We start from the raw sequence: 15,987 nt of genomic DNA, 5'->3' as shown, positions 1-15,987 counted from the left end.
TCAAAGCAAATGCAAATTGTAAGAGCAGTAGTGTTAATAGGGGAGCTGGGAATAGGACATTTTGGAAGCCATTTTAAATTACAATATTTACGAAGAGTATGGTTTGTTAGCTTCAGAACAAATCTGTTTAAAATGTGAATAGATAATTTTGCAATGTCATGCACTTTTCCTTCACAGTCAAATAGTAGGAACAATTAAAATAGGAAACTCATCTTCTATATCAGCAAATCTGTCCTCTCTGCCATTAAATTCTTGTGGGGTTTTTTATTAGAGGATCTACTTTTACTTTTAGACAATTGTTAAAAGTGTGTGTGTAATCATGAAAGGAGAGACATAATTCTGTGGTTTGAGGTTTGGGGTTTTTCCTTACTGAAGCAGACCTAGTATTTACTCTCTGAAATTTGTTTCAGCCTTCTGATTCATAAGATACACCTTTTCCCCTGTACGTGAGATGCAATAAAGGTTACAAATGAGAAGTTCAAGTGAAAATATCTGATTAAATGCAATTTTATTGCAATGGATCTCTTTTTCTGTTTCTTTGTTACTGTTACTTAGACCTGACCTTCTTCCAGGATTCGACACATTGCATCACATATCTTGTTCTTTCTTTTCTTTACTTTTTTTATTTTATTTTATTTTATTTTAGGAAGTACTTTCAGTTGTCTCATTTGGTTTAAAACAAATCATATGTTCATGTCCTAAATGTTTCACTAGTCAGAATAATTAAGTTGGTCAGGTCTGGGAGCATTCGGAGGAAAAGAATAGGGTCATTGAAGCATTCAGGCTCTAATGGGAACCTGAGTTCATTCAGATATCAAATCTAATAATTGCTTTACACCTGTATACACCCTCCCAGTGAGCAAGTTCACATTAAAGGTTTAGTGGTACACGTTCAGTGCTCTGTTTCAAGGGAATTTTAGTACTGTTTTTAAGAGACAGACGTTGTTTTGACTTTTTTGGACTTCGTTGTTGTTGTTTTTGTATATCAGTTGTTGTTCAGCTAATTACTCATCTTAATGCACTGGAAAATATTTTCCAATGAGAATTTCTCACTAGAGGTATATGAGTAATGTATTGCACATCACCTTCAATAACAATAAGAAAAATATGAAGGCTCTTGTATGAGTTTCACTGCTTTGAAGCAATTCAATAGCCAGGATAAAATTTACTGTATACATTTTAACAGTATTTTAAATCTGAAACTGTGAGTTTATACATGATTGTGTGTGTAGCACAGCATAAGGATTGTAGGGGATACTCATAGCCATGATGGCTGCTTGAAAAAGGTGATTTTGTAAGGATGAGGTAAAAATCAGTACTATTTTGTGAGACTGTATGGGAAATGAAGCAGTAATTATAACTTCTCAGTTTAACTAAATCCTGTGACAGATCTCCATAAATGTTGGTGGTACAGGCTGTCACAAAAAAATCAAGTAAACTGAATCACAAACAGGAATAAAAAATACTGACTAGGAAAATGACAGCTATTTTTAGCAGGTTTCAGTAAATCCAGATTCCAACACTGGTCACAGGGCTGCTTTCTTACTGGAGAGGGTTTGTACTGATGCAATCATTCCTCTTCACCTTCTTTTTATTTTCCCACCTTTCTAAGTTTATTTCTCAGCTGAGAATTCAAACTGAAAAAGAAATGAAAAATAGCTGTGTATGTGCCTGCACTGTACTGACATGAAGGCCTATTTTCCTCTGTGATTTTAAAGGCCAATTACCCTTGGAGGAAAGGAGAAAAATAGATTGATTTGTCTTGTAACCCCTAAGGCAGGCATGTGTTGTCTCAAACCAAGGCTTTTCCATTGCAACTCTAGTGGAAGAGCTTTCAATGCGTATCCCAAGTGGTACTATTAACAAAGAAAACAAAGCCAAATTAAAATATTAAACAGATCATTTAAAGGTTTAAGGAATCTTAGCTTATTGGGCCAATTCATTATAATTTTTTAAAATCTTTAAAGCTTGGAGTAAGCAATAGTAAAATTTATTTTAAACAGATTACTTGAAGATAGTTTATAAATCCATTTTTATTCCATAAATATCTAAGTTTATTAAATTCTCTTCAGCTCTATAATAGGATAAGTATTTATTTGCTTAATGGAATTGTAGTGCAGATGGACAACATCCTAGATTTTGGTTGCAAAAGTGCTACTTTTATTGTGTTCCCATACTGTATTGACGGTGGTCACAGCTGGGTTGCGCTGAGCTGGTAAATGTCATCACACATGCCATTTAACATTAAAACTTCTCACATTATTCTTTTTTAAAGCGTTTTAATGCATAATACATTGAACATAAATAAATGGCTTTTTTACTGATGTGCTGCATTTTCATGCGACTCAAAGGCTACAATTAACGGTGCCCAGCAAGCTGGGTCTGACTAGCAGCAGTAAGATTAGATGTGTCTTTGTTCCCTTTTAATCTTAGTGAAACCCCTTTGTGTCAGGACTTAAGTCCTTTAGCTCTCCTTATTTTAGACCTGGCTCTGTACTACAGTGCTTCTGGATATTAACAACTTGTATTTAGCAAGTTAAAAAGAATTCAAACATCCACATGTACTCAATGAGAAATTGTAGACATAGGCTGGTCTGGAAACCTTTTTAAAATGAAGGTACTGTCTGTTATCGAAATGACTAATGCTTTTGAAGCAAGTATTTTCAAACAGAATACATATCTGCATACAACTCTATCTGACCTTAAGGCTTCCTATGTTATGATGATAATTTTGGCACTCCTGACTTCTGCAGATAATTCAAGAGGTAGATGTGTGCGTCTCCTTTTTTCAGAGGAGGAACCATTCAGTCTGGAGAGAAGTCCTTTATAAGTCTGTTAGTTCTCCATAATACTTTTTCTTCCTATCCTAGAAATCTTCCTAACAGCTACACAGAACCTTTTGTTTTTCCCTTCCCCCTTACTTATTCTAAAAACTTTTCTTACTCTACAACACCTTTTCTCTACATGTCAATATACTGGTAAGCATCCCACTTGACCAAGCCAGGTCAAGAACATGATTTTTAAATTATTATAAGACAAACACATGATGCCTTTATAATTAATGTTTCAGCTGTTTATATAGGCCATCTGGTTTTGAGAACTTTAAAAAAAGATACAAAAATCACATACCCCACCCCACCCCACCCCTGCTATTTCTTTGGGCTAAGGGTAAGTTCCTTTTTCTCCATCCTAACAACATATACAGTGTATATGCTCAGGTTATCGCTCAGCTTTCACATGAAAGTCTGGGGTCAGACTTAAACCAAAATAAAACAGGCTGTATAGTCTGACCTCACAGCTACAGGGTTTGCTTGAAATCTCAATGTTCTCTTTGAAGTTGATGCTAAAATAACCAATTTAGCTGTCATTTAAGTTTGATTGTCAAGAATTTGAGATTCTGTTCAGGAAAAAAAAGCTGAGAACAGGGATGTCTTATCACTTGATCTTTTCTCTTTTTTGGTTACAAAAATATCAAATCCGAATGAATGTAAAACGATCCAGTATGATGGTTATAAACGGTCTAGTTCAGATTGTGCCAGGCATGTGTAGGGTGCCTGTTGAAGTTGAAATATTCATGTTTAAAATACTACAAGTTTGAAAGAAAACATATTAACTTTACAGTTTCCCTTAACCCAGTTAGAAAACTGTTTTATTTGCTTGTTTCATGTATTTGCAGTAAAGATCTTTCAGAAAGAGCTGTCTGTTTCAGAGAGTTCTTCTGAGATGTTATTTTGGCTGCATTTCTCCCATACTGATTTTTACCTTGTTGCTGTTTTGGTTTGGTTTGGTTTTTTTTATATAGGCCACACATTTTGCAAGATCAGTTCGAAATCAAATCTCACGGAGACGGACTGAAAACAGAATTGACATGAGGAGAGCTGTTTTTTCTGAAGGTTCTGTTTCTCAAAAGGATTTTGTTCTAGACGCAGACAACAGTTTCGAAGCTCTTATTTTCCTTGAGTAACTCATTTCTTAGCTGGTATTCTCTAATAATGTCATAGGTACAGGCCAGGCAATATCGAGAACAGTGTTCATGTGTAGCTGTTAAAGAGGTGCTGGAGACTGATGGGCTTCCCTGCTGTTTTACACTGTCTATCGTTCCTACTTCTGTCTTACGTTCTTTCAATTCCAAGTTCCAAAAAGATTTACCTTTCATTGTGGGTAAGCTAAGTTGGCAAAGGTGCATGCAGTCAATAAAGAAAAATAATAAAGTTAATTCTCGTTATGGGTTGCTCTTTAAAGCAATAGATAATAAGCTGTTACATACAATGACATTGTAACTTGGCTTCAGTTTTCCTTGTGCATAGCTGGCTGTTCTGTTTCAGCTGGGATAGAGTTAATTTTCTTCCTAGTAGCTGGTGCAGTGCTGTGTTTCGGATTTGGGATGAGAATAATGTTGATAACACACGGATGTTTTCAGTTGTTGCTAAGTAGGGCTTATACAAAGTCAATGACTTCTCGTGCCCTGTCCGTCAGCAGGCTGGGGGGCTCAGCAAGCTGGGAGGGGGCACAGCCGGGACAGATGGCCCCAGCTGGCCACAGGGATGTTCTGTCCCATGTCATGTCATGCTCAGTATGTGAACTGGGGGGGGGGGTTGGCTGGGGAGACGGCTGCTGAGGGACTGGCTGGGCACCTGTCGGTGGGTGCTGAGCCGTTGTAATTGTGCATCACTTGGTTTCTTTTTGTTGGATCCCACCCCCCACCTTCAGTTTTATTTCTCTTCCTCTTTTTATCTCCCTTTTCCGTACAATTATTATTGGTGGTGGTAGTAGTAGTAGTCTGTTTTACTTCATTTCAATTATTAAACTGTTGTTAACCCATGGGTTTTACTTTTTTTCTGATTCTTCTTTCCATCTCACGGGGGGCAGTGAGCGAGCGGCTGTGTGGTACTTAGTTGCTGGCTGGGGTTAAACAACAGCAAGGGTTCAAGGAGGAAACCAGAGGCTACCCAGGCTAAAGTGATTTAAATTTAGTATACCTTGTCCCAGTTCTAATCATTGACAAGATATAGAAAATGTTTAGTTATCTCTGTAAAGTGCAATTCAGATTTCCAGCTTTTTCTAAAGAAGAAATGCCAGTGTCGTCACTATCGAAAGATGCACTGTTTTCTCCTTGGAATTATCATCAGTTGTGACAGTTAATCCATTTAGAACATTCATAAATGACCATCTTACTATTTATCTTTTTTTGTGTGTGTAATCACTCCATATTTGCAGGAAATTAACTTGCTCTTCTGATTGTTTTCCATGTCATATACATTTGTGGTGCTTGCTGAAGTACCTGGGACTGTATGAGGGTTTCCCCTTTGGTTGCTCAGGAAAACAGGATGTGTTTCAGTAGGATTTCCTAATAAAAGTTTGCATGAATGAATAAATAAATGTTTGGTATAAATGCCTTCATTGATTCCCAAAGGCATAGGGCCATACAAATTCCCTTACAGCATGCATTTCTGCATCTTTTGCATAGTCAAATTTATTTCAGAAAGATGAAACTTGGAATATTTTATTCATTACTGAGTATTTTTACCTTCTTCATGTGGTCATTTTTAGGTCAGCTCAAGCTGGTACCTTCTTTCTCTGAGCATTAAACAACTTTTATTATTGTCAGCTATGGGAAGGTTAATTCTTTCACCTTGGAGTGGTTAGTCAGGAGGGAAAAGAAAAAAAAAAAAGTAGTGATCGTACAAGTTAATGGTGTGAGCTTTTTAAATAAATTAGCATTTCAGAGTTCTCACTGGAGCTCATGCCTTCCAGCATGTGCTCAAGCACAACGGTTGCTAGCTGAGTACCCAATGCTGTAGCTACCCCTTTTCAGATTCAACAATTTGGCACTTGTTTAAGCTCTCACATTGTATTTATTAACTAAGACAGTATTTCAAATAAGTTTTGTTCAGGTGTGACGGCCCTGTGATCTCTGTTTTTAAAGAAGGCAAAATAGTTCAGGTAATATTTTATTCCTGAAAACCCCAGTATTCTTTTTAGCCCATTTTCTTACAACATTTAGGTGTTTTACTTTCTCATATAGATTAATTTTTCAACCTTTTGTTTTAAAAGAAGGGCAAAAGGTAGCTATCTGCACCAGTCATGTCTGGTTGTTGGTTGGGGGGGTGTATGTGTGTGTGTGATTTTAGGGCATAGTTGGTGCTGGGTTTTTTTTAATGCTAATCAAGGGGTGCTGCAGTTATTTACCTTTGGGGGGAACTTAGATAATCTGATGAGCAGTCTAGGAACGTCTGCAGGGAAATAAGATTTCAAAATCAGTCTAGTGTTTGAATTGAGTGCTGTAATTAAGGCACAAAGAAACACCTTTAATGCTTTAACTGAGTGGGAAAAAAAAATATTTAATCTTGGAGAATTAGTCAACTAAGGTACCAGGCCCAAGGTAGCAGGTTATAATACATCTATAATTTTAATATAAGGCATGTCAAAGAGAACTGGTTTTGTGGTTGTTATTTGTGGATAATACAAATTCCAGTTGGGTACCTTTGAGTTATGCTTTTATAGACTATTATCAGATATCTGAGTCATGACTAGTTCGTTCGATTGCACAACATCTCTATTACTACTAGCATTGATTGCTCATAAAAAGTAAGGTTTATAATTAGGAGAGCATAAAGTTACTACCTGGAAGAGTGAATAAGCAGAAAGCAAAATGGAAAAGTCACTTAATCATAGTATTGCAGTTCTGCAAAATACTATTTATTTTTCTCCTAATATTACCAAGTTTGTTGGTAACATGCTACTGAGTTAATCAATCTGTTGCAGCTATTGAGACTTCTCCTTTAATAACAGAACTAATGAAGGAGCATTAAGGAAAGGAAAAATACATTTTACAGATTGTAGTTTTTTGCAAAAATATTTTCCACTCCCCTACCAGTGTGTTTTTAATTGATTGTAATTTCTAATACTTTATACATGCAGAGTATAAGGGAGAACATCTTAAGGATGAAGTTGTCAGAGTCCATAAAATCATAATACATTGTCTAAACCCAACCTTTAGATTTTATTTACTTCATGGCAAATATTCATTGTATTTATACACTAAGCTGATTGTGGGTTTGCTTCTTTTTCTTTTTTTATTTTTTTATTACATTAGTAGATTGATATTACACAGTGAACGAATTGTATGTATCAAAAGCACCTCTACAAATATGTTGTAGATACTATTTATTCCCATCTTGGTTCTATATTGAGTGCAAAAAGACTTGGGCAAGTAATAATTATAACAAAATCCATATATTTTTTCCAGTGGAGGTGTAAAGTTTGCATGGTCAAGATTACATTCCAGTATTGTATGTACTAAAAAGGAGCTACCAATTTGATTTTTCAGCATTTAGTTGTGTATTTATTTCATTTGAATTTGATCCAACTAGCTAAAAGATTATTTTATGATATAAAAATAACACTTTTTTTTCCATTTTAGCCCTTCATTGGTCTACCTTTTACTGCTACAAGAAAAGGTCCATTCAGCTGATTGAGAGACCACATTTAAGTTCATGTGTTCATTTCTGAGACAGATTAAAATATTTGTAATATGAGCATTGGAGATGCTTCTTAAATGCCCTACTTTTAAAAGAGATGGACTTTGGCAATGGCTTTTCGCTTAATTTTGAATTCCTTTAGGCTTCTGCTACTGTCTTTCCTTTTCCCTCCTCACCACCACCCCCCAACAAGTGAATAGTTTTACTATTTATTGAAGTTATACGTAGTTTTATGCTACACTAGCCGTAGTCATGTTTGTAAGACAGTCTTTCTTTGTATTGTATTGAATATAGTCTGTAACATTAAAAAAAGGTAAATACAGCCATTGGGGGTAACTGAATGTGTATGCTGAAAGTATTGTAAATGTCATGATTTTTTTTAAATTGTTGCTTGAGTCACTGAAATACCAGCGCAATCCAACTTTAGACCCTGATATGAAACCCTTTGTTTTAACCAAACAAATGTTTATATATAAACAAGCACATTTTACATCTAGTGAAGAAATGAGTCATTCCTTTGTGTTTGTATATATGTTTGTACACATACTAATGCTTGTTTCTTTTAACCAGATGTATATATGCACACGCACAAGGTTGCTTCAGCCTTTTTTCAACAGTGAATATGATTCACTGTTGATTAAAATAAGTCTCTGTTTAAAGAACAAGAAATACTTCATATTAACGTCCAAAATTTTCAGATACGTTAAAATTTCACATTGACAATAACTAAATCTATATCATCCCATCCCTTTTTTATAACAAAGTGAAAATTTTATTAAAGTGTAAATATATCCTACTTGCCTTTTGGTTTAGTAAGACTCACTATAAAGTGCTCTAAGCTTTGCAGAAAAAGGTCTTGCAAATGCTGACATTGTTTCTTACTGGTAGTCACTGACTCTTTATACCCCAGTTTGCTTGATTAGATTCAAGAGAGACTGGAAAGAACCACAAGGTTCTTTCAGATTTTGTATTGTCTGTAATAGAAAATGTAATTTTCTATTTAAAAACTGAAAATCATTTAAAAGAATAGATTACTTCTAATAATTGGGAAAATACTTTGTCATCAGCTGAAGAAGGAAATGGTAATGCTTCTAGTTTTTAAAGTTCTCTTTTTTGTGTTAAGTCCCATCTCAGTTGTGCAGTTACAGGAGAATCTGAACTGTCATTTGCAGGAAATGTTTCTACTATGATGAAATAAAACAGAAAAGAGAGAAATCTAGATGAACAAGTATGGAGAAATCAACAGTTCTTAGACTCTTAATCTGTTTTTAACCTGTACAACCATTGACAATCGTGAAATTCAGTCAAGAAATAGTCTGCTGGTGAAGGCACTCTTACCCATTGAGAGCAAGTGTCGCTACACTCTTTACTACTGAGTGTTACGGGGGAAGAGCAGCACGCTGGAGTTGGAAACTTCCCTCCACGGGTTTTAGACAGCATTTTTGTGCTTTAATTTCCAGTGCCTAGTGACACTGCAACCAGTATAGAGATTTATTCCCGTGCAAAACGGATTGACTTAGGGTAATTTGAATACTTTATGCATGGATAGATTCATTGGGAAAAGGAGGCAAGGCAGAACTATAAAAAGAACTAATAATCTTGCTAAAGGAGCCGTTAATTCCCTATAGCATTGGAGACAGTTTCAGTGAACAGGGAAAAGGAAAGTTGATTTGCAGAGCAATTTGCAGATCTCCACAGGCATCCCCTGTTCTTTGTCCAGGAACAGATCACAGAGATTACTTCCTTTGTCCTCTCCAGAACCTTATTTAATGTGCTGGGACCATTTCTGGCTTCGTTAGCTTAGAACAGAATCATGAAATGGTTGAGGTTGGAAGGGACCTCTGGAGGTCATCTCGTCCACCCCCCCAGCTCGAGCAGGGTCACCTATAGCCAGTCGCTTAGGACCATGTCCAGACAGCGTTTGGATCTCTCTAAGGGTGGAGATTCCACAACCTCCCCAGGCAACCTGTTCCAGTACCTGGTCACCCTCACAGTAAAAAACTGTTTCCTCGTGTTCAGAAGTAACCTCAGGGTCCAGTTTACACCCATTGCCTCTGTTCCTCTGACTGGGCCCCACTGAAGAGAGCCTGGCTCCGGGCCCTTTGCAGCCTCCCTTCACGTGTTTGTACACACTGGTGGGACCCCAGATTGGTCCTTACTCCAGCCTGTCCCCTGGTCTCTGGAACAGTGATTCAGTCAATAGCTTTTTGAAAAACTGCATTTCTGCCCATCAGACGTGTTGGGGTCATGCGTTTTATGCCTTGGCCCAGGTTCAGCACCCTCCCACAGCACTACCAGTAACACATGCTGTTAGAGTCTGCAGCGCTGTGGGAACAGATAGAGCTAATTCAGCTCGTTTGGAAAAAAGCTGAGAAAACCTGCTTGCCTGCAGTTTGTCTGTCAGATTTTTTACTTCTGAAGTTTGATAATAATCCAGGAGTGCGTAGGAGTTCCAGGCATATAGTGGGACACCCTGATGCTGTAACGATGGAGATAGTGTTCTGGTGCAAACAAAGAGCAGCAACCTGAATATGACAGGAGAGAATAGAAAAGGCTGGGTCAAAAGTAAGCAGTCACACACACACACCCTGAAAAAAAAAAAAAAAAAAGGCATGTGGCAGGACATTTTAAAAAAAGAAAAATCAAAACTCCCAGAAAACTAAGTGGGAGTTAATTTTCTGTCCTATTTTTGTGTGTGTGTGTGCATGTGTATATTCATTGCTTTAAAATTTTATTTTAAAGGCATTTAGGAATGTGGCTGGTACTCCATGATTGTTTCCCTGTGATAGAGACGTATTTATTATTCATTGCAATAATTACTGTGTAATATTTTATACTAAAAGTTGTTCGCATTGCACAATCAGGAAGTGCTTAGGAAGTGGCTGATTTAACTGTTCTATTTTTAACTCTGTACCAAATTACGGTGAACAGTGTTAGCGCTTTTATATTTGTAGCATCTAGTAGGCTTCTCACCACCACACTGGTCAGTATGTTTTCATGAAACTTGAAATTTATTTTTCCAGAGCTTCTGTGCATAAATTGTTTATAAAATAAGATTTTTACCCAGAATTTTACTTATTGCGTGCTGTTTCCAAGGGGACTGTGTTTCAGGATCCTCCTAATGCTTTTATCACCCAGCTTCTCTGATCAAGAAAGTAATTTATTGCTGATTGCAGAACTCTTGAACTCATTCTGGCAGCTGCAGTGTGAAACTTCTCTGATCCAGTCTCCTAGTTACTTATTTACATATCATTTGAAATTATTTTCAGGGCTGTTTGAAAACCTCTTGACATTGCATTATCCATGTTTCAAATCATATGGTGATTTGTTTTTTCCTCTCTTTGTATTACAGATAACAGACGAGTAACTTTGGAAAGGTCTCGTTCTCGCCACAATGGAACAATCGCAGCTGTATGATTCTTTTGATGCCAAAGAATTAGTGAATCTTTTTATTTGCAATTAAATGGATATACTTTGAAAAGAGTTCATCATGCAAATTGGCAATGATCATAAAGGAATACTGGTATTGATTAAATGAGAAGGTGTATAAATATTATGTATTTTAAAAGCTATTGCTAAATAATCCACATACTGTATCTTATTACCCCAACTACCAAGATCTGTAAACAGTGTTAAACAGTACGATATATATCTTATTTTCTTATGTTCTTTTTTTCTCCCCCCTTTTTTTTCTTTTATTTCTTTTTTTCTTTTTTTTTTTTTTTTCTGAAGCTGGCAATTTACATGAAAGGAGTTGGGGATTTCTAGGTTATGTTTTATATAGGTAAGGAAATACAAATTTGTTGAAAGAATGCAGCTGTGGATTCCATTTGCAGTTCTGATTTGGACATGAAAGGAAAAAATAATAAAAATGTATGTTAATAAATTCAGAGATGAGCTGGTCTACATTATCAGAATCTTTTTTGTAACCATCAAAAAGCAACGCATAGTCCCAATCAGGTTGCTGAAAACCTTATCTCAGTGTAAAGCCTTGGTGGATTCAGCTATTTTGTCTGCAAGTAGGGTATACCACGTATCTACACTTTTGGTGATATGACGATGTATAGTTACTTATCACTGCTTAAAAAAAAAAATTAATGAATAAAACAGAGCATAGGATTTTACCAAAATTAAATGATATCAAGGGCAGGCTATGTTTTTAACTATATCTAAGGAGGGATTTTTCTAATTATGCACTTATATATTCTTTGTAAAGATATTTTAGGGAAAATACAATTGTCCTATTTTAATTATGCTAAAAATACCTGTGTGTAGGTTTTTAGAGACGAGCTACATTATGAAGTTATTCAGAACTGCCTCTGAGTTTTTCCTCTGTTTCTCAGGTAAAATACGTAGCGGGATCTCTCCTGGTGGGTTTCAGTGCTGAGGGTTTAGCAGCTAAGGACACGTGTTCTGCCTGCAGCACTGCATGGCAGTGATTGGTGGTTGCAGCAGCCTGATTTTTGGGGAAGTTCCTCCCATTCTACTTTGTGTACAGGCCCCCTGCACTGCGGTACCTCAGGTGAGCAGTCAGTGTAGTAGCTGACACTGTGTATGTTCTGCCACTCAAGGGGAAACTGTAGTTCCCTTTTCTCCCCAGACTCTAGTTGAATGTACAGTCTGCTTGGTGTTCAGGTCAGTCCTCACCATCCTTCCTACTAAAGGGCCGTTGCTTATCTGGATGGGATGGAGGATTTTAAATGGGAGTTCCAGTGGAACTGCTCATATGTTGTTCAGCTATGATTTAAAAAAAAAAAAAAATGGGATACTATGTAGTAGATGGCACTTGTTCTCAAATTACTATTGCTTTTCACTGATTGATGGATTCTTACAAATGCTTTTATTGCCTGGTGTTACAGGGAACTTTTTTTTAAATGTTGTATAACGAATATTTTGAAGGTAAGCTGTCACGTTGTTTTCTGTGCACAAACTGCTAGCTCTAGAGGAGCATTCGATACTGGGGCAGTGTAACTTTGCACTACTGCTTGAGCCAAGCGTTCTTTGTACAGTAGGTTCTTTTTGCTTCTCTGGCAAGATACTCTTAAGACTGTCTGACTTATTTTGGATAAATTCTCACAGTTTCAAACTACAGTGATCAATATCCAATTTTTGTATGAAAAGGTACAGTTCCTTTTCAATCTCTTATTGAATTTATTATTTTTTTAAATTGTCTTCAAAGGAAACGGGGTTTGCCTATTGCTATATCTCTAAACATAGGAATACGACTGAAGCCTAGTGAAATGTGTGCTGTCAACTAACAATTTTCCTAAACTCTTTGAGGTTTTTTGTGGTTTTAGTAGCAAACTAAAGAATTACATGGTACTTCAGGAAAAAAAAATGCACGCAACAGGATTCTGTCTCCCTGTTTATCAGTAAGAGAGATAAAGATTTATATCCTGTTTCATGTAAGGTCACCATCAACCTTCTATTTAGCATAACTTTTAAAAATGGAACTACTAAATTTACAGTTATAAAAATGTGCTTAATGTACAAAGCCAGTTTAAAAGGATTAGGTTCATAATGTCTATATAAATTTGTACTACAATCAACAGTGTATTAGAATTCAAATTTTAAAATGAGCATTTTGCTGGGACTTACAAGTATTGGTATAATCTTCATATGTGAAAACTCAAAAGCTCACAACAGAATCTTTATACTGTAGCAGTAGTTATTAGTGCACGAGTTTTTCATTTCCATGGGTTATATTCTTTTTTAAAGCTCTGTGAAAGCTGAGTACAGATTTTCAAGAACCAAATCTTAGAAAAATAAAAAAGCAAATCCAAAATAACATCATCTGATGCTTCTATTTTACTACTATTTTTTTCATATTTGAAACATTTATATAATTTAATGGACATATCTGTTTGAACAAAAGTGTCTTTCAAAGGAAAACTAGTTTAGAAAATTTATGTAAATATAGGGTGCTCGTATTTATGAAGTCTAAAATATTTTCTGAAATTGATGCTGGTCACTTTGTCTTTTGATAGTTTTTCAGTCTATATTAAATTGCAGATATTTTTAATGTTTTTATTATTGATCTAATTTTCAGAGGTGTCACGTGTTTATCTAGAAGTGTAGAAGAGTAGCACCTTTTTCAGAAATGCACTTGCCTTATTTTCTAATTTTAAAAAACGAAATATATCAGTTAAATTATATTTGTATTCAAAGTAATCCCAGAAAGAAAATCGCTGGAGGGTTCATACATAAATTTCTTGCTAATTATGTTTCACTATATGTCCTCTGAGACATTATGTTAACAATATACCAGCACATCTGTTTGCATTCACATTTTACCAGTTACAAGTACTGAGGAGGTTTTTAGGTTTTTTTATGATGTTACACTGTTTACATTTCTTAGTTAATTTAAGAGGAAGATAATCTTACCTTTGCAATGAATTGAACTAAATTTGCAATTGACACGGGAATGAAATGTTTAAATCATATACAAATATACATCTCTGTTGCTTAACTCCTGGCTGTACAGATCAGAAATGTAAAGACACTAGACATTTTTTTCTCAAGTTTTATGTGGTTCACTGATAAAAAAGTGCAACACAGTTTGTCATGTATGTTTGTTTGTGATTCAACAAATAGCCTTTCCCATCACATGGGTGATGTTTGGTTTAATGGTTAGTCATATTACGAACTGATGCTAAAGCCAAAACAAAATTAGTGCCTCAGAGGGCATTGACAAACAGCTTCAGGAAGTACTCCCAGTAATACCATTACATAATTTGTTCTGGTTTTAGACAACCGTGGTCAATATGAAAAACATTACCTAAAATTATCTGTTCTTTCTTGAGAATTCAGATACAAATGCAAGCATTCCCATAGTTCCTTTCTGTAATATGCAAATAATTATGAATATCTGTATATTTTTGCATTTTTGTGTGTGGTATATGTACTACCTCAGACAAATGCTGTAAAAAACACAATGTTTTCATGGTTTTTATCCAAACCACAATTCATCAGTGACTTTAAATTCATCCCCAATATACAAATGGTTTGCAAAACTTTGAGGATCAGGCTGTTTTAGGTTTGTCTCTGGAAATCCTCCTATAGCTTTCATCAAAAAAACTTTGCAATGTTTGGCTTTTGCATCCCTCAGGCAAATCCTGTTTTGATGGGTGAATTTAGTACTTCCTATATTGAGAATGATACATAGCTAGTAAATATTTAAAGCTGGTCATAGTTATGTGGGAGCAAACTTACCTATATATGTAAATTGCTTCTTATCCATTAAACAAAGGCTTGGCTGAAATATACTTTAATGTTTGCCTTCAAATTGCTGAGAGGTCAGGCATAACAAATGCTAAGTGATAGAGCAATGTAAAGCCCACCTCTTACGTGCCATACTGTATTTGCAAGTTACTCATTTTAAAATAAGTATTGTAAGAAACCTCTACATTTCTTCTTCTGCAGTACCTACACGCACGCCCACGCATGCACACAAGATGTAAATAAATAATTTTTTTAAAAATCAAAGCAGATAAAGCCAAATCCCTCAGCTTCAGGTGTCTCTATTTCAGATCACATATTGCTTTTGTGCACAAAAAAGGGAGTTGTGTAAGCCTGTGAATTCTGCAGTCCTGCAAGCTGTCACTCAGCATCCACTGATATCATTAGAAGAATGTTAAAGGAGAAGGATTTGTTCTTGTAGTGCTTCTTTTAGCACTGTTTGAGGTGATACATATGCCACAGAATGTGAACAATAATTATTACAGTTTAGTCAGTCTGCTATCATGCACCATTTGGTTTCCCTTTTGGAAGTCATGTGATTACTGATGCCAAAAAAAAAAGAAAAAAAAAAAGACAAAAAAAAGACAAAATTCATGCATTTCTATTTTTTAAACAGCTCTGTGTTTGTATGTAATGATTAAAATAGGAATTTGATGAAATCACAGCGTGGCCATTGTTAATCCATGTATTCTGAAAACTGTAATAAAGATATACATAACATGATTTTGCTAGGTGCGCCAATGTTTTACTTGTTTATAATGATTATTACCTATTGGGTACCATCACCTCAAAATCTGTTTTTGTTATATAAAATTATCATTCTGAAATTACTTTCCATTTTAGCTTACTGAAATTTTATAGATCTGTTTTTTTTTTTTCTCTGAGGTGTCAAGTATATTTGACTTGAATTTGGGGAAAAAGATGCCTTTTCCAATGGAGGAGGGCTTTAAAAACGATCTAAACCAACATATACTTCAAAAGCCCCAGCATTAAATCATGGTGATAATGTTTTATTTTTACAAAAATAACAATAAAAGGGAATCACTAAACAAATTACATGGGTCCATATTTATTTTCAGTTTCTGGATTCCAGTATAGACTTTTTAAAACAGACACATGGTCAGTCAGACAGCTGTTGTTGGTGTTTTCCAAATTATTGACTTCACCTCGTCACAAAATGGTCTTAACAGAATAGAAGCTTGGCAGACTTTCACCTTCAAAACTGTGTATTGCAGCTTAAACGCCTTAATGATGCCACCGTAACAGG

At 35.6% G+C, this 15,987-nt stretch overlaps 1 protein-coding gene across 3 annotated transcripts in view; it reads left to right on the top strand.

Moving 5' to 3' along the window:
* The window catches only part of DIAPH2 (diaphanous related formin 2), a 244,533-nt gene extending 228,760 nt beyond the window's left edge, over positions 1–15,773 (top strand). For all 3 annotated transcript variants that reach the window (XM_037407809.1, XM_037407808.1, XM_037407807.1), the window contains one exon: positions 10,834–15,773. In XM_037407809.1, coding sequence (XP_037263706.1) covers positions 10,834–10,898 — 65 coding nt within the window. In that variant the 3' untranslated portion in view covers positions 10,899–15,773. The remainder of the gene's footprint in view (positions 1–10,833) is intronic.
* The last annotated feature ends 214 nt before the right edge of the window (positions 15,774–15,987 follow it).

This window comes from Falco rusticolus, chromosome 14 (assembly GCF_015220075.1).
Source record: "Falco rusticolus isolate bFalRus1 chromosome 14, bFalRus1.pri, whole genome shotgun sequence".
Taxonomy (NCBI): domain Eukaryota; kingdom Metazoa; phylum Chordata; class Aves; order Falconiformes; family Falconidae; genus Falco; species Falco rusticolus.
Note: the sequence above shows the minus strand (reverse complement) of the source record. Positions and strands in the feature narration are given on the sequence as shown.